The sequence below is a fragment of the Cetorhinus maximus genome, chromosome 11 (assembly GCF_964194155.1).
Source record: "Cetorhinus maximus chromosome 11, sCetMax3.hap1.1, whole genome shotgun sequence".
Taxonomy (NCBI): Eukaryota; Metazoa; Chordata; class Chondrichthyes; order Lamniformes; family Cetorhinidae; genus Cetorhinus; species Cetorhinus maximus.
The window spans coordinates 65,094,455-65,119,394 of NC_135889.1; the positions used below are offsets into that span (position 1 = coordinate 65,094,455).

General features: G+C 41.7%; 1 protein-coding gene across 11 annotated transcripts in view; it reads left to right on the top strand.

Moving 5' to 3' along the window:
* The window catches only part of myo3b (myosin IIIB), a 655,750-nt gene that overhangs the window by 497,718 nt on the left and 133,092 nt on the right, over positions 1-24,940 (top strand). For all 11 annotated transcript variants that reach the window (XR_013577968.1, XR_013577969.1, XM_078552132.1 and 8 more), the window contains one exon: positions 11,869-11,946. Coding sequence is in view for 9 of the 11 variants with exons in the window: in XM_078552132.1 (XP_078408258.1) it covers positions 11,869-11,946 (78 nt within the window). In the remaining 2 variants the exon portion in view is untranslated. The remainder of the gene's footprint in view (positions 1-11,868; positions 11,947-24,940) is intronic.

The following is a 24,940-nucleotide window of genomic DNA, read 5'->3' on the forward strand; positions in this document are numbered from 1 at the left end:
TTGAAAGATTTGTAAATGCCCATAAAAACAGAGATGCTAGTGATGTGTAAAAGATGCATGTTTATTGAGCCCGAGAAATTGGAGGGACAGGTGAACTTGAACATACATATTGGTTGCACATCCAAGACATTTAAGAAATTGTATACCATAGATTGCAGCATGTAAGTCGACCTTTGACACCTCCAAAAATCTTTCCAAAAATGGGAGTCGCCTTATACACTTAAGTATAAAATGTGAACCGCCAGTGTGGTTGGTTCGCTATTTTGAAATGTGAAAGAAAACACTGGTAATTCACATTAAATTAATGTGGCTTGTTTTATTGAATGAATGAATTCTACAAAGATATCTTTAACCACAAGCATTTTAAAAGCCGTCAAATTCATTGTCTTTGGCATGACGCAAAGAGCTCATCAACTTCATTCTGAGTCACTTTGGCTATGGCATCATTGTAATGATCCCACTCTGGATCAGATATGGCGCCTTCTGTTTCACAATCATTCCATCCTCAACAAATCATTTTCCTCTCTATATATTAAATTGGATATTCTACAATTTTTGAACATTCTGATGATACATTGTGTATTAATAGCATCTCACAATTTGATGACAAAACCACACAAAACATAAAATGGGTCAGCAGAGCACAGGTGAAGATTTTTCTCCGTAAACCATCCATCTATTCCATTCAGCATGAACATGATTCTTGAATGGCTTGTTAAGGCAAACATCTAAAGGTTGAACTACAGATGTTAGACTCCCTGCAACTTTGATGTTATTTTTTCACAGGCGCCCCTTGGTTCCATCGGTTATATGGGATTTGAACATGGCCCACATAAATAAATTGCATTCTCTGCATAAACCACCAAGACACCTATTCCATACATTATTAATCCACAACATCACACCATCCTCATCCAACTAACCATTGTCACGAACATGCACAAAAACTCCTGGAGGGAACTTGATTTTTGGCATAGTTTTATGTTTAAAAATTACCATCAGCTTTAATTTTGTTCCATTGGCCATGCAGGCCAATGACACCATGAACCGTGTCTTCTCATGTCCTGTGGCTTTCACTAGGACTGTTTTCGAACCTTTCCACTCCACAGTTCAGTTACTGGGAAAATCAAAATTCATGAGCATTTCATCCGTGTTGCCGATGTGGCATTATCGACACTCATGTTTTTGCCACTGTCTGATGATGAATCGCTGGAAACTGGTAATTTTGGCATTGAGGTCGTTTGGTATTCTCTGAGTGATCTTGGTCTTCTCCACAACATTAGACATTTTTCTTCCATAAAGTGTAACCATTCTGTTGATTTTCGAGAGCCGATTCCAATATATGTGTTACAATTCATAGAGGGACTGTTGATATTTAAAGAAGAAATCTGAATACCCAGCCATTAACCAACAGAATTATGCCACAAGATTTCACATTTTTAAACAAAAACAAACTTTATTGTATATATAAAGAGAAATTAAACCGCAAGCATAGCTAACAACACTATAGCTATAAAGATTTATGCTGTAAGCTCACTTCTATTTTTACTTCCCCCCAAGAGTTCCTTTCTTATGAAATCTTGAAAATTCATTCACTTTTCCTTTATACAAACCCAAAAGGAATGCCGCAGCCCTCCAGAATTCACTTTAATTATCTTTAGTATTCCAGCTATTCCTCCGAGGTAAGACTCTATGGGGGTCCTTCCATTAGCTTTTTGACTATGCAACCCTCCTGCTTTTACTTTTCCGACCGCATGACTGTGGATGCCTCAATTCCTTGTTCGGGTTGCCAGTAGATATCCAACTGCTTTGCAAGCTCTCACTGTTAACCTATTTCTGCCACAAGGTTCTGTGAGGACCAGTGTAGATTTCTTCCACTAGCTGCTGGCTAGAGCAAATCTTCCAATTGCCTTTCCCTCACAAACTCAAACTGAACTGCCTGCTTCTGCTAGCAAGCACACGGATAAATTAAATGAAAGAACCTTCTAACCCACCCTGAATCACTATCTCTATGGCAATGTGGCATGACTTGGGATGATTCAACTAGAAATGGAAATGAATTATTTTATCTACAAGGCTACCCTTTGATTCTGCAACCCATATGAATAATTGATATTGCTAATGGAGTTTATGGCTGTCTTTTCCAGAATTGCCAGGTTTTAGCTTCTCCTCTTGTGAAAACAGTAGACACCTTGACTCCACCCAGAGGTCCAAAAATGGATCACCCATTGTTTAAGTTTTTTTCCTGCTCTGACCTTATAAGATAAACAGAGGTTAATTAAACTTAGGCATGTTTGAATTGCATTCACTACTAATTTCTTAACCAGATGCCCCCATTTTTCTGCAGTTAAAACTTTAATTCCTAAAACTAAAAGTTATCTTCTAAAACATATGAATTATGAACTAGATCTTTGCAGTACATGCTTCTCAAGATCAGGCTGGTCCATCTGGTCCAGCTGGGCATCTTCAGGATGGATTCCCCCTTTCATTCTCACACAGGTTTTTCACAAATACCAAATTCCTGCAGCACAGTTATTTGACAAGTTAGCAAATGTTACATCTTTTAGCTTGAAACCAGCTTCATACTTCGTTCGTTTTGTTTGAAGATTCAGTTCTCTTTCTTGTTCACCATGCACGGTCTGTTTTGTATGGCTGTCAGGAAGATATAATAATTCTCATAATGTTATTGGAATTTATTGTAAAATAGTGTCTACGTGTGTGTGTGTGTGTGTGTTTGTGTGTGTGTGTGTGTGTGTGAGAGACTTAATTGGATTAAAGGCAGCTGGTCTGAAGGCTTTGATGTATTAAAAGAGAAGCTAAGATTGAAATGTTAAGTAGGTAAATATAGAGGTAAAGGGACATTTGCATTTAAAATAAACCAGACTAGATTGTTTTCAAAAGATAGAGTGAAATGTGTCACCTAGCCAGGTGAAGTTCACAAATAGTGTGTTTATTTTTCCAAAGATTACTGGTAAAATGGGTACTATGCTAAATTTTTATGATCAGAAAGGTAAAGTCCAAAGACATAGTGAAACAATGGGAATTTGCATTCAAAGGGGAAAATATGTATGAAGGAGTGAAGGCTGTGTGTAAGGTTCGGCATTTTAAGATCTAACAAGTGTGAAAAGCCTTCAGCATCTACGCTTCAAGTTGCTGCCTTCAAAGAACTGAAGTTTAGAAAACTCACTTGGAATTCAGCTGGTTCAGGGTATTGTGTGTCACCTTGCCTGGGTCTTTTAAAATCTATGGGCAGTATTTTCCTGTTGGGAGGAGGGGCCCGCTCGCCGATGCATAAAATGATGCACGGTGACGTCTGGCCTGCGTCCCGACATCACTGCGCGTCATTTAGATCGTCAGTTCAGCGGGCGCGCAGCCAAGTTGGCTGCGTGCCCGCCAAACTGTCAAAGGCCTATTAAGGCCTGTTAAAAATTAATTAACTCAATTTAATGAGCTGCCCGTCCAACCTTAAGGCTGGCAGGCAGGCAAAGAGCCCAGGTGGCCTTCTCATTTTTCATGAAACCTCATCATGAACTGTTTTAAAATTTAATACATTTACTCTTTGACATGTCCCAGCTCAGGTGATAGTGTCACATGAGGGGACACGTTTTAAAAGCTTTAAAATCCTTTATTTTGAACTTAAAGACTGAAACAAATCCAGGTGCCTCAGGGAGATCTCTGCACTCTTTCGCGCACATGCACGAAAGAGCTCAGGGAACCACTCAGGGAATCCTCCACCCCCCCCCCCCCCCCCCCACCTGCTCAGCACTTCTAGGTGAGCATCACGATGAGCGGGTCTTAATTGGACCGCCCACATGAAATGGCAGCGCAACCTCGATCGGAGGTGTCAATTGGCTTCGCGCCCGCCCCCACAGAACCTCCCCACTGGGGGGATGTTTCTGGCCTATGTGTCTTACTGTTGCCTTAAAAGAAGTAGAACATCTATTTGTGAGATGAAAAATTGAGGCTGACTACTAAGGCGAGTATAGCATGTTGTTAAGATGCTATAATAATGTCAATAATGTTATTGGAAACTATTTTAAAATAGAGTTTATTGATATCTGTATCTACGTGTGTATGTCTTAATTGGATTAAAGCCAGTTAGACTGGGTGCTTTGATGCATTTGTTAAAAGAAACCATACAAGACTGGGTGAAATCTTACACCTAGCTAGATGGCGCCAAGCGTGTTTATTTGTTTTCAGCTTACTAATAAAATTGGTGGGATGAAACAATGTTATTATTATAAGAGGTAAAGTTAAAAGCCTAGTGATACAATGGAAATTTTACATTCAAAGAGAAAGATATGTATAAAGGAGAAAGGAGATTGTGTGTAAGGGAGGCATTTTAAGATTCAACCAGTGTGAGAAGTCCTCAGCTTGTAAGCTTCAAGCTGCTGCCTGCAAGGACCCAGAGCTGAAAGAAACTCATTTTGAATGTGACTGTCCAGGGTGTGCTTTGCCAGGTGTCTGTTTAAATTTATAAGATTTACTGTTGCCTTAATGAGGGCATAACTGAGAGTCAGATTAATTAGGGGGTTTTGTAGTTATTATAGTAGTAATTTTGTAGACATATGTATGTGTTTACAATATTTCTTGTATTAATAAATGTTTAATTTATTTGTAAAGAAAACCTCTTGAGACTCGGTGGTCTTATTACTACTGAATTCAAAGCCTGCATCTCAAAACATACAAATGCAAAAATGGGCTATGACAGTTGTTTCAAGTTTCTCTCTGAGTTTAAACAACTCAGCCTTTACCATCGGCTTTGTCATAATAATTGGGGGCTCTTTGTGGGATATATTCGTAATTACTTGATTTTTATTGAATTGGTGAATCTTAAGGTTACAAGTACAAGAAGCACTTTGAATTCAGGTGTTCGTGAGATTCTTTTTCAAGTGGTGAGACTGCAAATTGGCTTTGGTATTTGCTAAAACTTGTCTGGGAGTAGAAGATATAACACTGATTGGGTTACAAAAAATATCCAAGAGTAAGTTAACAGAGTTGCTGAATAAATTACAATCGGGGTTACCTGCGGGGGCTAGGAAATCAGACGTGATTGAAGTAATAGCACAGCACTTGAAATTGGAAGGAATACCTGAGAGACAGAGTTCTCCAAGGGGTGGTTCATTGGAATGGGCTCAAATTCAGTTGCAAATCAAAACAATTGAATTTTAAGAAAAGGTAAGAGAAAGGGCATCCCAAAGGGAACTGGCAGAAAGGCAGGAGAGAGAAAGCAAACAGGAAAGGGAGTTAGAAATTGTGAAGATAGAGAAGAAGGAAAGAGAAAAGAATTCAAACTGAAAATGTTGGCAGTTAAAAATAGACGCCAGGAGGTGAAGAAGGACTTATTTCTAGAGTAGAACCCAGTGGGAAGATGTTTAAATTTGTACAAGCTTTTCCAAAGTTTGAGGAAAAAGATATTGAAGCATTCTTTATTTCATTTGAGAAGATAGTTAAACAGATGAAATGGCCACAGGAGAACTGGACATGATTGTTACAATCCAGGTTGGTGGGTAGAGCGCTCAAGGTATATGCTGTTCTGTTCTGATGACGCTACCTTCAAAAACAGCTCCTCTGACATGTCCTCCTTCTTCCTTAACCCGGGTTTTCCATCCACGGTCGTTGACAGGGCCCTCAACCGTGTCCGGCCCATATCCCGCGCATCCTCCCTCACGCCTTCTCCTCCTTCCCAGAAACATGATAGGGTCCCCCTTGTCCTCACTTATCACCCCACCAGCCTCCGCATTCAAAGGATCATCCTCCGCCATTTCCGCCAACTCCAGCATGATGCCACCACCAAACACATCTTCCCTTCACCCCCCTTGACGGCATTCCGTAGGGATCGTTCCCTCCGGGACACCCTGGTCCACTCCTCCATCACCCCCTACTCCTCAACCCCCACTTATGGCACCTCCCCATGCCCACGCAGAAGATGCAACACCTGCCCCTTCACTTCCTCTCTCCTCACCGTCCAAGGGCCCAAACACTCCTTTCAAGTGAAGCAGCATTTCACTTGCATTTCCCCTAACTTAGTCTACTGCATTCGTTGCTCCCAATGCGGTCTCCTCTACATTGGAGAGACCAAACGCAAACTGGGCGACCGTTTTGCGGAACACCTGCGGTCTGTCCGCAAGAAAGACCCAAACCTCCCTGTCGCTTGCCATTTTAACACTCCACCCTGTTCTCTTGCCCACATGTCTGTCCTTGGCTTGCTGCATTGTTCCAGTGAAGCCCAACGCAAACTGGAGGAACAGCACCTCATCTTCCGACTAGGCACTTTACAGCCTTCTGGGCTGAATATTGAATTCAACAACTTTAGATCTTAAACCCCCCTCCCCCCATCCCCACCCCGTTTCTTTTCCCCCCCCCCACCCGCCTTTTTTTTCAATAATTTATATAGATTCTTCTTTCCCCACCTATTTCCATTATTTTTAAATCTAAAACTAAAACCTTTAGTCTTTCCACCCCACCCCCACTAGAGCTGTACTTTGAATATCCTGTCTTGCATTCTTAATTAGCACTTTTCTCAGACAAAGACCACCACCTTCAACACCTCTTTGACCCTTTTGTCTCTGACATCTTTTGATTATCTGCTCACACCACACCCTCAATGTGTCTCTTCCCCCCCACCCACCTTAAACCAATTTATATTTCTCCCTTGTTGAAACTATGCTTCAGTTCTGCTGAAGGGCCATGAGGGCTCGAAACGTTGACTGATTTCTTCTCCGCCGATGCTGCCAGACTTGCTGAGTTTTTCCAGGTAATTCTGTTTTTATTTTGTTTTGGATTTCCAGCATCCGCAGTAGCTTTTAGCTTTTTGTTTTTATATATGCTTCACTGTCTGAAAAAGTATCGATGAATTACAATATGGTGAAAAAGGCTATTTTGAGTGCATATGAGTTGGTTCCTGCAGCACCAAGCAGAAATTTAGGAATATGAGAAAACAACCTTGGCAACCTTATATTGAGTTTGAGAGAGTAAAACAAAGTAATTTTGCCCGGTGGATACGGGCATTAAAATAGAGACAACTTTTGCAGCTCTTAGAAAAGTAATTCTTTTGGAAGAATTTAAAGATTCAATTCCTTTGGTAGTGAGAACTCATGTGGAGGAACAGAGGGTTGATTCTGTAAGGCAAGCAGCAGAGATAGCTCATGATTGTGAGTTAGTGCATAGAGCTAAACCTTTTTTTGTCACCCATTTAAATCCAAAAAGGATAGAAAATGGGAAGACGAAAAGAAGGTGGGTAGTCAGGGAAGAGAAGGAAGCTAGAAATTCCCAGGAAGTTTTTTTTTTCTGAATAAAAAGGAAGGTGCTGAGGGTAGTAGTGACATTCGAAAGTTGAGGTGTTTTCATTGTAATAAAGTGGGGCACACAAAGTCAGTGTGTTGGAAATTACAGGGGAAATCTGTTGGAATTATTGGGGTGCAGAAAAGTTCTGGAAGTAAAAGTACTGTGGGTTCTGAGGTTCAGGCACTGGAGAAACCAGTGGCTTGTGTACAATTAAAACAGGAAGAATCAGTGATAGGTAAAGAAGTGGGAATGTGTTCACAGTTTACCCAAGAGAATTGTGAGGAGTAGGTTGCAGAAATGTTTAAAGATTTTGTCTGTGAAGGGAAATTCTTTCCATGTGTACAGGGTGGAGTAGGTAAAGAGGCCAAAATTTTAAGAGACACAGGGGCTAGTCAATCCTTAATATTGTGGGGTAGTGATATGTGCTGCTCAGAGGGAGTATTGCAGGAACGGGTGATGATAAGTGGGGTTCTTGGAGATGCTAAACCTATTCCTTTGTGGAAGGTAAATTTAAAAGATAAGTGGAAAACTGGTGAAGTGACTATTGGGGGTTGTGGAAAACTTGCCCGTTGCAGGGGTTCAGTTTATTCTGGGTAATGATATAGCTGGATCATAAATGTGGGTGATGCCTGTAGAACTGTTTTCAACAGAGGTGTTACAAGAGGAACATCCTGGATTGTTTCCAGATTGCATGATCACAGGCACACAAGTTGAAGCAAGAAAAACAAGAAGGATAGGCAGTTCAAACATAGGAAGAAGCTGTTGAAATCCAATTAGCAGGCACTATGTTTAATAACATTGTTCAGAAAGACACAGGAGAGGACCAATCAGCTGAAGTGTTTGACTCAAGGCAGTTAATTGAGTTGCCGCAAAAGGATTTGCAATTAAAACAGTCATATCAAACAGCTTACTCAGAAACAGAGGCAAAATGTATTCCAGAATGTTATTACCTTAAGGGTGATATTTTACTGAGAAAATGGAGGCCAGATCATGCTTCAGCAAATGAAAGCTGGACGGAGGTACATCAGATTGTTATCCCATTAATGTATAGAAATGAGATTCTGAAGATTGCTCATGAAATTCCAATGGGGGAATATTTAGGAATTAGAAAGACATAGGCAAAAATACAGAAACATTTTTATTGGCCAGGATTGCATAGGGATGTAGTCAAATTCTGTTGAACATGTTACATATGTCAGGCAATGGGGAAACCACAAGCAGTGATTAAGCTGGCACCTTTAATCCTAATACCCAGCATTTGAAGAACCTTTTACTAGGGTCATGATTGATTGTGTAGGATCCCTCCCTAAAACTAAAAGTGGAAATCAGTACTTACTGACAATAATGGATATGTCTACCAGGTTTCCTGAAGCAACGCCTTTAAGAAATATTACAACTAAGAAGATTGTGGAAGAGTTAACTAAATTTTTACAAGATATGGTTTACCTAAAGAAATACAATTGAACCAGGGTTCAAATTTCGTGTCACATCTGTTTAAGGAAGTAATGAACAGTTTGGAGATAAAACAGTTTAAGTCAACAGCTTATCATCCGGAGCCACAAGGAGCTTTGGAAAGATGGCATCAAACTTTAAAAACTATGATGAGAGCGTACTGTCAGGGTTATCCACAGGATTGGGGTGGGGAGTTCCATTCTTGTATTTTGATATTAGGGGTGCTCCTAATGCATTGACTGCTTTTAGTCCTTTTGAACTAGTTATGGTCATGAGGTAAGGGGACCACTGAAATTGATTCATGAGAAATTGGTGGGACAAAATCCAGAAACTACTCTCCTGGATTATGTATCAAGCTTCAGAGAGAGATTAGTCAGAGCATGTGAGTTGGCTAGGGAACATTTAAAGATATCACAGCAAGTGATGAAAGTGAAAGCAGACAGGAAAGTTAAAGCTCGCAGTTTTATTGCTGGAGAAAGCGTTAGTTCTGGGTGACTCATTAAAAGTGAGGTTTAGTGGGCCTGACAGGATTGAAAATAAATTGAGTGAAGTAAATTATTTAATAAATACTTCAGATAGAAGAAAGAAGCAGAGGGTATGTCGTGTGAATATGCTTAAAAAGCACTTTGACAGGGAAGAGGAACAAAAAGAGGTATTAATGGTGGTAGATAATGAGAAAGAGGCAGAAGTGCAGGACTCTGAAATTAATTTTCCTCTAATCAAATTGGATAATGAGGGGGTACTTGAAAACCTAAATGTAATATTGAATTACCTTCCAGACACGTGTCAAAGTGATTTGGAAAAGCTATTGCAGTCACACAAAGCTATTTCTGGAAATAAGTTGGGGAGGACAGATTTTGCTATACATGATGTCTCTGTAGCAGTTTCATCTTCGATAAGGCAACATCCTTGTAGACTAAATCTGGCAAAGTTATCAGAAGTACGGAACTAAATTGATTTCATGCTTCAAAATGATATCATTGAGTTTAGTTGCAGTAACTGGAGTTCGCTTGTTGTATTGGTACCGAAACCGAATGGAACACAAAGACAGTGTGTGGACTATCGAAAGTGAATGCGATGACAAAAGCAGATTCTTATCCTATACCACGGTTGGGGTATTGTAATGAGAAAGTGGGACGATCAAAATTTATCACAAAGATTAACTTGCTAAAAGGATATTGGCAAGTACCATTATCGAAGAAGTTTTGAGATTTTTGGGTTTTACCAGAAATTTGTACCAAATTTTAGCAGTGTGGTTGCTCCACTGACTGAACTATTAAAAAAGAACAAAAATTTTCAATGAACACTGGAGAGTCAGAAGGCATTTGATAGTTTGAAAACTGTATTAACTACGACACCAGTTTTGGCAGTACCCAATTACGCTAAGCAATTTAAGTTGGCCATTGACACAAGCGATGTAGGAATTGGGGCCATATTGTTACAAGAAGATGACATTGAAATTGAAAAACTGATAGCGTATTTTTCACAGAAGTTGAATGCACAACAGAGAAGATATCCGATGATTTAAAAAGGGACGTAGGTTTGGTGTTAGATTTCAAAATGCTGCCATGCTATGTGGCAAACAATTCGTCAGAAACAATTGTTTATACAGACCACAATCCTTTAAAGTTTCTGGACAAATTTCGAGACAAAAGTGCAAGGCTATTCAGATGGAGCTTATTACTACAACTATTTAATCTACAGATTATACATGTTGCTGGTAGAGAAAATCTATTTGCAGATGTGTTATCAAGAGTTTGAAGCTTAAAGGGAAAATTAGACATTTTAAAATCTTGACATTAAACTGGAATGATTTCTGCTGATACCAAGGATTTGTATATATTACGTTAATGCATGCATCTGGTAATGTAATAGTGTAATAAGTACAGGAGATAGTGTAAAATGGGTTAATAAAAAATGAAGCCATCTTTTAGAATTATGATGGTTCATTTTTCGATAAGGACGGGGATGTCAAGAAGACATAATGTCAATAAATGTTATTGAAAATTATTTTAAGATAGAGTTTAGTGGTGTCTGTGCCTATGTGTGTATGTGTGATGTCTTAATTGGATTAAAACCAGCTAGTCTGGGTGCTTTGATGTGTAGTAGGTTTGAGATGTTAATTAGGTAAACGTAAGGAGGGTAGAAGGTAAAGTGTAAATTTGCATTTGTTAAAAGAAACCATTCAAGACTGTAGGTGAAATCTTACACTTAGCTGGAAGATGCCAAGCAAAGTGGGTTTTTTTCAGCTTACTAATAAAATTGGTGGGATGAAACAATGTTATTGTTAGAAGAGGTAAAGTTAAAAGCCTAGTGATACAATGGAAATTTTACATTCAGAGAGAAAGATATGTATAAAGGAGAAAGGAGATTGTGTGAAGGGAGGCATTTTAAGATTCAACAAGTGTGAGAAGTCTTCAGCTTGTAAGCTTCAAGCTGCTGCCTGCAAGGACCCAGAGCTGAAAGAAACTCATTTTGAATGCGACTGTCCAGGGAGTAGTTTGCCAGGTGTCTGTTTAAATCACTGAGATTTACAGTTGCCTTGTGTAACTGTAACTGACAGTCAGATTAATTAAGGGATTTTTGTAGTTATTCTAATAGTAATTTTGTAGATGTATGTGCTTACAATATTTCTTGTATTAATAAATGTTTAGTTTTGTAATGAAAACCTCTTGAGACTCGGTGATCTTATAACTACTGAATTCAAAGCCTGCACCTTGAAACATACAAATTGCAGAAATGGGTTATGACAGTTGTTTCAAGTTTCCCTCTGGGATTTGAACAATTCAGCCTTTACCGTCTGCTGTGTCATAATGATGTCATGGCTGAAAACGGGGGTTGACGTATACGTCAGTGGGGTTGGAAAGACGCTGGTCAACTTATGTGCTGCGATCTACGGTACATTTTAAGTAAACAGACTACAAAATCAATTCACTTTTCCCCAGGAATAAAAATTGCTTTGTAGAGAAAAAAATATCCCTTTTTCAATTAAATCTTGTAGCTTTTGTATGAATCCTGGCAGATCACTGGCCAGCCAAAGGGAGACTGTGTCTTTAATAATTTTGCATTATACTGTACACAATTTATTCTTTCCAATCCCTAGCTCATCATTTATTTGTTTCTTTTTAGCCTGGAGAGGATATGTTGCTCATAAAATCTACAAGCAACTGAAGACACAAAGTGAAGCTGCCATTTGTATTCAAACAGGTAATGCAAGTGCTCAGAAATATCATTTTACATTTCCTGAATAAAAAATAGTTGTAGATGGCAACTAAATCTAACGAATGCTTTAGTAATCCAAGAATAACAGATACTGTTGTGATGCATATTTTCATTGAAATTATAGTTTCTGTATTTGCATGCATTCAGCATCCTTAATAAAAAAACATTTTGGTAGCATATAAAGATATTTCTATGATGGCCCGATAAAAGAATGCTATAATTACTGTTTCACAGGAATATCAGAAACTACCAAATGCAAAAATAAATAGTCCTGGATTTAAAAATAAAACAAAAAATACTGAAAATTCACAGCAAAAGACAAAAATAGCTTAAATGTGTTTTTTTCATCTAAATTTAGGCCTAGAATATTCTGTTAGTGGATTTGTAATGCGTCACTATGGCAATTAATCTACCCATCTGTTTTGAATAATTTTTCTTTTCTGGCAATGGCCAGGATATATGAGTATTTAACTATGTGCCTGGATTTAGCCATGATAGATTTTTATTGTCATTACTATCGGAAAGAAAAAGTTGGAAAGTTGGTCTGAACAGTCAGTGCGAAATTTGGAATTTAGGAATCTCATTTTGCATCCCAGCCTCCCTCAAATACAATCAGATACGATAATCTACCAGGCTACTTTGCTTCCCTGTGGCTATTAGTGTTTTTCTTACCATCAGCTGATTTAAGACCCATGTGGTGGCAATGTTACTTAACAATAACTCTGTTAAAAGATTGATCACTGTGCTGCACATGACGTGTGTTAGGCACTCAGAAAATTACAGCACAGCTTACCTTAATGGGATATCACATATCCTTACAATTTGTAAGTTCAATAACCCAGCGTATAGTACTTTAATTTCAGGCCGGAACTTCACTCCATTTCTATCTAAATGTTTCAAGCAATGTAGACAATCACTATTGTCTGATCATATGGTGATTGGGCCTAGTTTTGCTATCCCCTTAAATTGGGTTCTGGTAGAGCTGCTCAAGTTAGCCAACTTTCTTTGCTGTCAAGCTACACTCAAGAATTTGGCCCTGAAATTCTGAGTTCCATTATCTGCTGACAGAAGTGGAGCAGAGCAGGATTTTCACATGCTCAATGGCCCTAACACCAATCTATCAGTAATTGCAAGGACAGCTGATTATAACATTGCTGAGTGGGACAAAGGCACATGCCTTGTCAGCAATTGTAGTTATGTGGGAAGACCCAGTAAGTCTGAAGCAGCTAAAAAGTGATGTGGGTGGCTGTGGGGTGGGTAAGCTGGTAGGGCTTTTGGTAAACTCAGAAAGCCTTTGTGAAAGTAAAAATACTGAGTTTAAAGCTGGATTGCTCTTAAAGCAGTACCAGCATGCAGCTGTTATAATTATGAGGTTTATAAGATCGTTATGTTATGGAGCTGTGTCTTTAATTCAAGGTAAAATGGAGATGGTCATGTGACCTATTTCTGAAGCTTGCCTGACAATAAGGCTGGGTAGTTTGATTGTTGGAGATTAAAAGGGGCAGATTGTTTTACTGGGAAGAAAGTGCAAGGTGTTTACACTGGAAGACAATGGCAGCAGCCTGTGTGCTAACAGCAGATAGACTGTGGGTCTCCAAAGTCCCAGAAAAATGTTGAGAATGTCAGTTGTGTTTTAAACTGTCCATTTGCTTCGAAGATAAAAAAGATTTGGGGTCTCAAGGATAGTTAATCAGCATGCCTAGCTGGATACAAGGCTCATGTGATTCATGACGGTGAATGGCTATGGAGATAGCTTTTGAGAGGGGAAGGGTCTAAGATATTCCTAAAAAATTCACATACAAGTTTAGTCTGCCAGGATCCGGAAGAGGGAGAACAGCTATAAGCAGCAAGATGCTATGGCTCACTAGGCAGGAATGCAGGTGGGAACTCTCGCTCAGATTGAAAAGACTGAATTCATGTGGAACTTAAACAAGGCTGGAAGATTAGCCTAGCTTGTACTAGTGGAAGAATCTCCAGGGAAAAAGACACACCGTGAAAGACAGTTCTGAGATTCAAAGTTCCCAGGCTGAGAAAGAAGAAGAACCCTCATGAGCTAAGGATCATCTTAGCCTCCTTCCAGAAGAATTGACTACCTACTTAAAGGATGTATAAAGTATATCTGTGAAGCATGTTTTCAGTTGTGTGAAAAGAAAAAGGGGAATGTTTTGTTTTGTGGTTTAAGATATAAGTTGCCAACAAAAATTAGTGTTTAGCCAATAATGCTTTTAGTCTTTTGTTACTGTAAAAGTTTTAAAAATGTGAAATCAGCTATTAACTGGAAGTTCAAATTTCTTTTTACAAGTTATGGGTCTCTACGGAGATCGTAACACAGCATTGTCATGATATGGCTGCAATATGAACCAATAAGAAGAAAGCGTTCACATTTTCCAAGGGTCATGTCAGAAATTTACAAAGTCAAATTAGACATAGGATGGGTGGAATGATTGGAATGGGTGCCTCGAGACCTGTCAACGCAGCAGCCAGAACCATGTGAAACACAGTCATATGTTTGGCAATTCTCAGGACTTTCATCCATTGTAGCAAGTAGTTTAATGACCACATAAGGTCAAGTTTGCAGATCCCTTTGCAGGATGGTGGGGCAAACCTGCTTCTTTGCACATAATTCCAGGAAAATATTGAAATAGAATCTTCAGGGTCTATCCACCCAGGTGCTGAGTTTGTATAGCAGAGTTTTGATCCTTTGCAGTGCTGCTTCAGGAACCTGGCTTCCTAGGGTACCTGCTCATCTTTCTAGTCTTCTACACCAAGAAATAAATTTTAAAGAGAGGAATTCTCATTGGGAAAGCAATTTTACAGCCTTCCTCTTCATTACTGCTAAAATATCCCAGACAAGAAGCAGCCTTTAGTGAAACCTCTAAATGAAGCTAAGAGCCTCTAAGTAATAAGCAAAAGTATTTTGAAAAAAGAGCGGTGCAAAGTTATGCAGCTGTGCGCAACAGTTCAATGAAACAAAACAAAGCCTTTAAAATGCCATTATCCCTCCACAGTTGCAGTTTCAATGTAATTATTGTCTTTTGTAATGGGAAAGGCTAAACCTGTGGATGCTAGGGAAAAATTTGGGATTTTGGAAGTATGGGATGGAATTTTCCTCTTTGAGTGAAGAACCTTCCAACTCCAGGGGGAGAACTTCCTCCCCGTCAGCGGGGCTGAGCGGGAGCGGGCGTGGGCGGGCGCGCAGCCGACCGCTGCCCATGATCAGCTGCATGCTGCATTTTATGCGGGCGGGCCAATCAAGGCCTGCTCAGCGTGACATGCACCCAGAAACGCTGAGCACTCTCTATGTGGGCAGGGGGAGGAGAGAGAATCGGGCCTTAAGGTTGGATGGGCATCCCAGACAACCAGCTTAATTAGATTATTAACGGCCTTAATAGGCCTTTGACAGTTCAGTGGGCGTGCAGCCAACTCCGGTGTGCACCCGCCGAACTGAAGATCTGAATGATGTGCGGTGACATTGGGACGCACGCCAGATGTCACCACGCGACATTTTGCATGTCGGCGAGCAGGGCCCACCCCCACACCCCGACCAGAAGATTCAGACCTAGGTCATTTTCTGGTTCAGAAAACGATGGAGATTTGCAAGAGATTCCTTACCTCTCTGACACAAATAGACAGTCAATATGGAGTCCATCCAATCCTTTTATGATTGAAAGAGCAAAATCAAATTTTCAAGAAGTCCATGCTTTTCTAGAGTAGCTCCCGAAACCAATTAATGTAACCAGTGGCCTTTGAACAAGATATCAATCTAGAGTCCATCCCCTGAAACTTTTCCAGAGCTTAGATTACCTATTCGAGAAATAAAGCTGGACACTATTCTAAATGAGGCCTAGTAAACAGCACCTATAAGTTTTTTTTTGTTTTGTGTCTGATCATCCTGACATCCTAATGGCCCATCTGTTTTTGAAATAACCATGTGGCTCTGGTTATGAAATACCAGAGATTTCTGTACTACAACACCAAGGTGCTTCTTGTGCCTTAATTTGCAACCCTGTGTGATGTGCATGTTAGCTTTAGCTTCCCCACTTCTGTAACTCTTCGGGCAGAATTGTCCCAGATTTGCACTAAGTGCGGTGGCGGGTTGGGAATAGAATGTTTTACCCACTAGCCCAATGGTGGCTTTTCACACCATATCGTCCCAAACCTGCCTCATTAATCATGCATTCCGGGGAAACACGTCGTTTTGATGGCGGGCAGGCTCTCATTTGCCCACCATGTCATCACCTCGCTGCTTCATCACGTCGGGTGCCATATTTAAAGAGCAGCCGTGCGCATGCCTCTCGGTGCTTCCAGCCCAGGACTGCTGCACAGAAGACATGTCCCCAAAAGGCAAGAAGACTGCAGGCCCCTAATTTAATGATGCATCCCTGGAATGCCTTTTGGATGCCGTGGAGGCCCGCCATGATGCCCTCTACCCCCGCAGGAGGGGCAGCAACATCACTGCCTCCCAAGCCAAATTGGTGGCAGCAGTGGTCAGTGCCAACACCCTGCAAAAGAGGAAGCCATGCAGCACCAAAAGAGGATGAATGATTTCCTCCATTCCGCCAAGGTAAGCTATTCTTCTCATTACTCTCAACTCTCGCACTCACAAACACATCACACATCCACAGGGATCTCACTCTGCCAGTTCTCTCTCACACTCACCTTCCTTGTCCTCATCTCATTCATGGGACCACTCACCACCCACACATGCCAAAATACTTATCATCTGGCCTGGCAGGTGTCCTGCTTACACTCTTTCCATCTGTCTTCTTGCAGGACAAGCTGGCACACAACAAAAGAAAGGGGTTGCAGACTGGTACCTGAAATCAAGGTCCTCGTGGAAATAGAAAATAGAATCATCCAGCTGGTTGGTAAAGACCTGGACTGTTCCTGTGCTGACGGTGAGGTCAACAGTGCTCTAACAAATATGGATCCAGCAGTGCAACATCCATCAGACAATCATGCTGTGAGTGATGTGTCCTGTTTCACAGGCCACTCTCCTGCACTAATTATCTCTCCTTGCTTTCGCAGGTACATCTGGGAAACAGCTGAGGGAGTTCACGACCCAGGTCCATGACTCAAGCCCCGAAGACAGCTCGGAAGAGGAATTTGCCTAAACTCCAATTGAAGACCTGTCACAGCGCTCACCCACACCCTCCACCAGCACAGAGAGGCACACTTCGGTGGGACCTAGTACTAGAGTAGCCTCGGGATCACAATCTGGTGAGCACAATCTTATCTGCAGCAGGGATTTCCCAGGTGTCCGGCGCTCAGTGGACTGCCAGAGGCCAGAAACCTGCTGAGTCCAAGTCAGATGATGAGCCTCTGGACTTGGTCATACTTCAGTTGCCGGAGCTGCAAAGGCAAACCCGGGAACATCAAGAAGGGATGTCTGCTGCACTCCTCAGATTGCAAGGCATGATGAAGGAGTTCGACTGCCTTCAATCTGAGGTGATAGCCAGCATGCCAACACACCGAGTCAACATGGAGATCTTGGTCCAGGACATTAGTCCTGCATGGCTGAACTCCATCACTGACGCCATAGTTGACCTCCAACAATGACAATGTGAGAGGGTTGCACGGCAGCTTGATCTCACTCCAGCTACCCGTCCCCTCAAGGAGTCAGCCAGGGGCCCTCGGGCACCCATAGAAAGGAGGATCAGCAGGTGCACAATCCGGGGTTGTCCACCCAGGTGACTCTGGGAATGTTCAGCCTATTCGAATCCCCTCTTCTGTGACACCAGCAGCTCCAGCTCCACAGGCCGAGGAGGTTGCCACTGCCATACAGCAAGTCAGGGCCCTTCAGATCTCCAAAGGTCATCACAGACAGGGCATAGCAGTCAGGAGGCTGCGTCAACCTCCACTGTGGATGTCGTGGGAGCACCAAGATGTAGCGGCAGGGTTAGGAAGGCTAAGAAAACGTAGTTGAACAACCTGGGCAGGACTGTTAATCACTTGTACATAATGTTTACTAATGTAAATAAACTCACAAGAATGTCTCCTTGCCTATGGCTCCTTGTTATGATGAGCAGTGTTTGTGTCACTCTGATGTGAAACCTTAATTCTTGCACCAGATAAAGGCAGGTGTCTCAGTGTAAACCCTTGAGATTAACATAGTTGACCACTTGTTGCCATGGAGATCTGAGTGCCATATGAGTGCAGTCTATGGCATCCTACACCTGTGGGAAACCTGATATCTGGGCAAATCGAATCGCTGTTGCATCCTGGCTTTCCTGGTCCCGGGCGATATGCACAAAGTATTGTGCCGTTGTGAAGATGCCATCCGTGACCTCATGGATGCATTTGTGGCTGGAGGCTTGTGAGCTCCCACAGAGGTCACCTTTGGAACTCTGAAAGGAGCCACCGGCATAAAAATTGAATGCCACAGTCACTTTCATGGCCACTGGCAGTGGATGCCCTCCATGTCCCCATGACGCCAAATCCTGCGGCAGGTGGCATATGTGACTGACCAGTTCTTCGGCGCAGTCTTCGGTGACACTGGTTCTCGGTCATCTGCAGGAATGAAAGGTGACGTTTATTGATCTTGGGTCTAGCTAGGCGACGGCCAGCAACGGCTCACTGTGGCTTTTCAGCGGCTTGAGTGGGAACCCCGGCCGCCCCTTCTTCCTGTGGGTGCTACTCCTTCTTCTACCCAGCCAGGTGCCTCCGTTGCTCTCTACCTCTTCATCTCTGCTCTCTGTAAGCCATGAGGCATACAGCTAGGTCACCAGGCTCCATGATCCTGATGTACTCCTCCTGCAGGAGGAAAGAGAGAGGCGCATGGGTTAGCATGGGCGTTCTAAGAGCTTCTCTTGGCAAGGGGCTCTGAGCGCCTCCACCAGTGCCTGTTCCATGAACAGCTTCGCAGAAGATTGTACGACATACGCAGTCGCCCAAATGTTCTGTAATCCACTAAAACACTCATTAGATTGCCATCTGTGCGTAAGGGCTGAAGAACTCTGGAGCATTTGGTGGCACTTTCAAGCCTCTGCTTTGCTTGAGTGGGAAAATAAGCTAGAGGCCTGACTCTAAGCACGTCAATATGGCTACTCCTGAACTGCCTTAGCTGCGATGAGTGGTCACTTTATAGAAGGTTTCCCTAATGCGTGGCCACTTCCCTCCCACCCGCATGTGCTTGTGCACCACAGAGCAGCACTTGCTCCCCGCCCCCACAAAACCCACCTCAACTGCAGTTCAGCTCTTGCCCCCCCCCCCCAACTCGCCTCAACCACAGGGCAGCCCTTGCACTGTCAGCCAGCCGGGAAGAAGTGACCTGGCTGTGCCCCTCTTCTGAGTGCGCGGCACCTCAACCTTGAGGTCCAAAGGGCAACTCTTGTGAGTGCTGCGCAACGTTACCTTGCACTCGCCTCCAAGTTCCCCTCGAGGTGCAGGTCCCCAGCTGGACACCTTATAAATGTTGTTGTGAAACACGCTGGCGTGCAATGACGCTGATGTGCTTGGATGATCAGGTGTATGCGGGATGATTCCAGCAAGCTGGGCTCGTAATGATATGTAGAAATATTGCAATGACGTTCCTGACGTCCGGCGGCAGGAAACGTGGTCCATCATTGACAGGCAGAGCGGACGATTGCAAACGTGGTTTCACGACACCATGAAACTGATTTTTGGCCTTACCGCCATATCGTCTGCTCATGCCCACCAAGGCGCCCAATACCAGCAGGAAAATTCTACCCTTACATTTATTTATAGTAAATGACATTTTGTCAGTCACAAGCTTATTCCTCCATCACATCTGGATCTGCACGTAATCTATTTTTATTATCTGTGGTCCTAACACATGTTCAAATCATTGTATCATTAGCAAACTTTCAAATAGTTCCTCTGATGCCTCCATCCAGATGACTAATAATGATGGTGAAGAGAAATGGGCCCTAGGTCCGTGCAGGACTCTACTACCATTGTTAACAGCCTGGTGTCGAAGAAAATTTGACTCAAAATCCCTCAGGACTTTACCTTGTGAATTAATTCTTGTCAAAAGCGATTTAAAATTGAAATGTGCAATATGCACAGATTGGAAAAGAATGCTGAATATTTAGTAGTTTGAAAAGTAACAAAACCATTGAAAGAAATGGGAGTAAATCTTTCTCAGTGATTTCATTGGTCACTCTTGCAGTACTTTTAAGTTCATGAATGCTGGCGTTAAAAAAAATGAGCAATTTGAAAATTCTGTTTTGTGATAATTACTTAATGCCCTTTGGTAGTTTTTGCACCTACCAAATGAATGGAACTGACATCTGAGCCAAACAGCAAATTTAGTTTAAAGTAAAAGTATGCATTTAAGCCATCTATGATATTTCATCCTATTCATGTGAAAATCAAGGTGTGATGTCTCTGAAAGATAAACAGACATATTTGTCCCAGACCACCACTATTGACCCTGTAGGACCAGGGGAAGGTCCCATGATTTGCATGTCTCTGATAGGCTAGTGGCACACTCCCTTCTCCTAAAATGCTATAAAATATGGCCCTGGGCCCGAGGGAAGATTCTGGGTGTTTCTCCTACCCACGCTCCCCCCGCCGCCCTCCACAGCCCTTTTACAAAGGGGGCATTCAAAAACTTTTACAAAGAAATTGGCTAGCCAAATGTTAGGGGGCTAGGCAAAATTTCTAACCTTAATCACCAGGTGAGTTATACATGTTTCCCTTAGTGAGCAGGTACCCTGATCGCCCTAGGTGTACCAGTGAGAATCACATACAAGGTCCCAAAGAAGGTGAAGGCCATGGGTGCTCTGACATTTACAAGGGCCTGATTTTATTTCTGTGTTAGAGACTGAATTTTGAGTACATTAAAATAAGGCTTTTGGAGTCTCCGGCTGCCATGTTGCCCCATCTCTTTACATGTATGATCTTTTAAGGGACAGGCAGAGCCATAGGAAAGAATTTAATCCAGGCGATGGAGTTCTCGCCCATCAGCTGGAGAGCTGGCCAGAGCCTCGCATTGCCACTGGGGAAGGTCTGCCAAATTAAGTGCCTATCTGGCTTTCAGCAGACCCCTCCCCCTTTCCCAACGCCACGTCCCTCGATCAGGCACTGAGTGCCTTTGAACAAGGGATCCTCCTTGGGCATCCCGTGTGGTGACTCATCTGCTGCTGGTTGAATACCAGCGGCAGTAGTATGAGGTCCTTAAGTGGGCATTAATTTCCCACTTGAGAGCCTCAAATAACGTTTGGGTGGGAAGGCCATCCACGAACCTTCCTGCTCCAACTTAATCAGACGTAGGCAGGAAGACAGCAGCATCCCCATCCAGAATTCTCCTGCTCAACTAAAAGTCCCTTCCTCCAAACTCGTGGCAGGGGTCATTAAATTCCACCGCCGTCCCCATAAGTCCCTGTGGGGAACTTGGGTGCAGATAGGTTCTGGCCATTCCTGTGGATTCCCATTGAAGTTACAGCCAGTGGATTTTTGGATCAATATGTTTAATTAAAGAGATGATTTGTTAAACCTGTGATTACTCGCATCAGAATTTCTTCTCATGTATTTCTTCATTCTTCATAAAATTTGATCTCAAAGGTTCCAGCAGCATTTGGTTTATGCGCTTCTGTTAGATACTGCACATTGAAACCTAACCCCCTTTCATCTGCTCCACCATAAAAGCAGCAATGGGTGCTTATACCCTCTGCCTCCTCACAACTTCCTTTCCATTTTCATTCTGTTGCAGCACATTCGCATACCAGAAACAAGATGCCTTTTCATACTGTCAACATTTTTTTTCATCTGAAATGTAAATTAATTCTTTCTGGTACGCTTCAACAGAGATCAAAGTGGGGACATTAACCTTAGTAGACTTTCTTTCATCAGAACCAATGCCAAATACTGTGAGGGTAGTGTAAGAAGGCCAATCTAATTGTTATCCATGGCCCTCCTCCAGGCAGAGCCCTGTCTAGAAGAACAAACATTTCAAAGGCACTGAAATTTTTTTTTTGTAAATGACCTTATCATAAGTCCAAACAGTGTGGAAAAGAAGATTAAGCTGAATAATTCTTGATCTTTTTACCCTGCCTACTTTTATTTGTATGTAACTTTATTAATTTTGCATATATAATGTTGCTTAGTGATCCTGACAGCAGATGCTCACAGGTGGAGAGAGTAGGGAAAAGTAGCTCCTCATGGAAAACTCGTGACTTGTTTATTTTGTTCATTTGTTACAGCTATTGCTTTGAGGTAGACTACATTAGCATTTTAAAAATAAACACATTTCTTTCAAGTACAGGAGCTGATGGCCCAAAGGTCTCTGTTGGCCTAGTCTATTCCCTATCCGTTGATCCATCAAAAACAGATAAAAAGATAACAATACTCTATTTGGGGGATAGTTGTTTCTTCCAGATGTAATAGTTTGCACTTTTACCAGGGAGATTAAACAAATCTAAAACTATTCTTGCATTACAGCCCTGCATAAGATCAACATTCAAAAATATGGATTACCTTTATTTTAACTAAATACAATTTCCTTATGTTTATACTTACTGCTGTACTGAATTAGTTCATGCCCTGGACAATATTAGATTACCAGTCCACACATGTGCTGAGTTTTTGTGGCCACAGAAAATGACAGGAGATGCAAATCTGGTACTTATTCTGGATTTATTGAATCTCTTTCCTTCACAGTGGAGCGGGGATGGGAGCCTTTAATCCTAATTGTAATTAGAGCTTTTGTTGAAAACAAAGTCACACAATTTAAACGTGGACATTTACTGGGAGTTCGCAAGTACAAATCAATCATAAAAATTGGATGTAAAATAATGAATTTGTTTTATTCATCATATTTCTCACCAATTTTACAGTGAATATTTCTTAGTTCTCCTGTTGCTCTAGTCACAAAACACTGCTTATTTCAGCTGTCTGAATTACCATTTTATCACTAAGAACTGTAAGATAATTATGTAATTGTGCATTGATAATTCCGTTGGAAGGCTGCTCCCTGACCACAGTTTAAAAAAAACTGGCACAGTAATTACATGGGAAATAAAGAAATAACAAAGTAAAGAAGCAGAATGGAACTACATTTATCTTTATAAGTTTCAACCCCCAAATGTTCAACAAACTTGTACTTACTTTCATCTGTCTTCCAACAGAACACTAACAGAAGTTACATTTAAATAATTTGAATTCTGTACAGATACTAAATGTTTTTTAAACAACTTTTGCCGTTTAAAATGGCAACAAAACTCTACTTAGATCAGTTCTATTTGGAATAGATTTCTTGTTTATTCCATTTTACTTTGAGGAGTAGGCAAGTTCAAATTGAGTTAATACATAAATATTTTAAATGAAGTCATTAGCCTAAGAATTCCATACACTGAGTTGTACTGTTTTTACTCAAATAGAAAATGAGTTGCACCTACCGATGGCCTGGAGATATGTTTACATCATATTTTTGTGGATCAGCTTATTTGCATATAGTGATTTGTGGAAAAACTCATAAAACGGGAGTAATATGCTGGAATGGATGGAAATTAGAGTGCTGCCTTTTATTGTCAGATCTGTTGAAAATCATAGCAGCAGTCTGGGGAACAGCAGGTCAGTAAGGAACAGTGCTTGGCTCAGGGCGGCTTTCAGCTAGCTCGACTGCATTTTGCATGTCTGTTTTTGTGCCATGTTAAAAGAATATCTAACACACAAAAACTGGGCAGAGAGAGAGGAGTGGCAACATAGAGGCTGAAAAGGTGCCACAGTTTCACTGAGTCCAATCTGCAAACACTACTGGATGAAATATAATAGAAGAAACAGTGTTGGGTATCTGTGGCAATATTCTAAAATGGGAGGGGTGGCGTGGGATGGCGAAGGGGGTTGCGGTTGCTCACTAAATCAAGATTTTATAGTTTGGGTACCTCTCTGCCCTAATATCATTTACATGCATGCACAACCCTAAAAGCTCTTCTCTCCATTTAACCAGGATGATAGCACTACACCTCTCAGTACAGCTCTCCCTTTGCATAAACTCCTCAATTGCCAGTCTTCACCTAACTTACTCTAGTTGCATCATGGTTGCAAGAGACAGGCTACTAGAGGGTCATCCCTAACCTGAAGCAATTCACCACTTGCATGGCTGTGGAGCTCATGGAGAGACTGGAGATGATGATGTTGGGGGCCACAGTTCCGATGACAGGTTAGTAGCTGAACACCTACACTGTCACTGTGGTATCCCAGTGAAGAACCACCCAGTCATAAGCTTTCACCTATTTATCATTTTCCTAACTCCCAAAAAGTAATGCTCATCCACTCCTAGATTGTACTGTCCTTGCTTGTAGATCCACTACAGCAAGGAAGGACATAAAGGGAGAAAGATGAGGAGGATCAGAGACAAACTGATGACAAAAACAAGGAAATTAAATGATGAAGAAGGTGTAGCAAATGGTGAAGAGACTCCTGGCCCATGTCCCTCTGTCACATATCACTTAAACTCACCCCCTTCTTCATTTCTTTTTTCACTCCCATGCACCAGCTCAGATACTTTAGCCTGGCAGGAGTTACATAGTCTTAGTGAGGATAGCAAATAATTCACAGAGCACAAGGCAACTGTAGGATTTGGGAGTGGGTGAGGATGAGTCATCTTTCAAAAGGAAGCTGAGGAGAAAGCTGCTCATGGCTTTAGAATTATGAGTCCCAGAAATCTATTTGTTCTAAGCTGTAAAAATGGGTATTCAAGGTGCATACCTATCTGCAAGCTCTGAACTCAGTCTTTAAGGTTGTATGGCAACTACAGATGGGATTCTTGAGTCTATGCCTCTCATTTATGGCAACCTAAAGGAAAAATCCCCTTCATTGCAGACATCAATAGAACATGTCACAGCTTTATTGCAGTTTGTAGCAGGCCCCTCCTAAGAAGAAGCCAGGGAAAAGTGCCTGCACCTCCATAAAAGTTATAGACTGAATCACCAATGGCAGTAGAGACATCGGCTTCCAGGCATTGATAATGGCAATGCATGCTTCTGTTTCCCAGGGCTTTCAGGATCTGATAGTT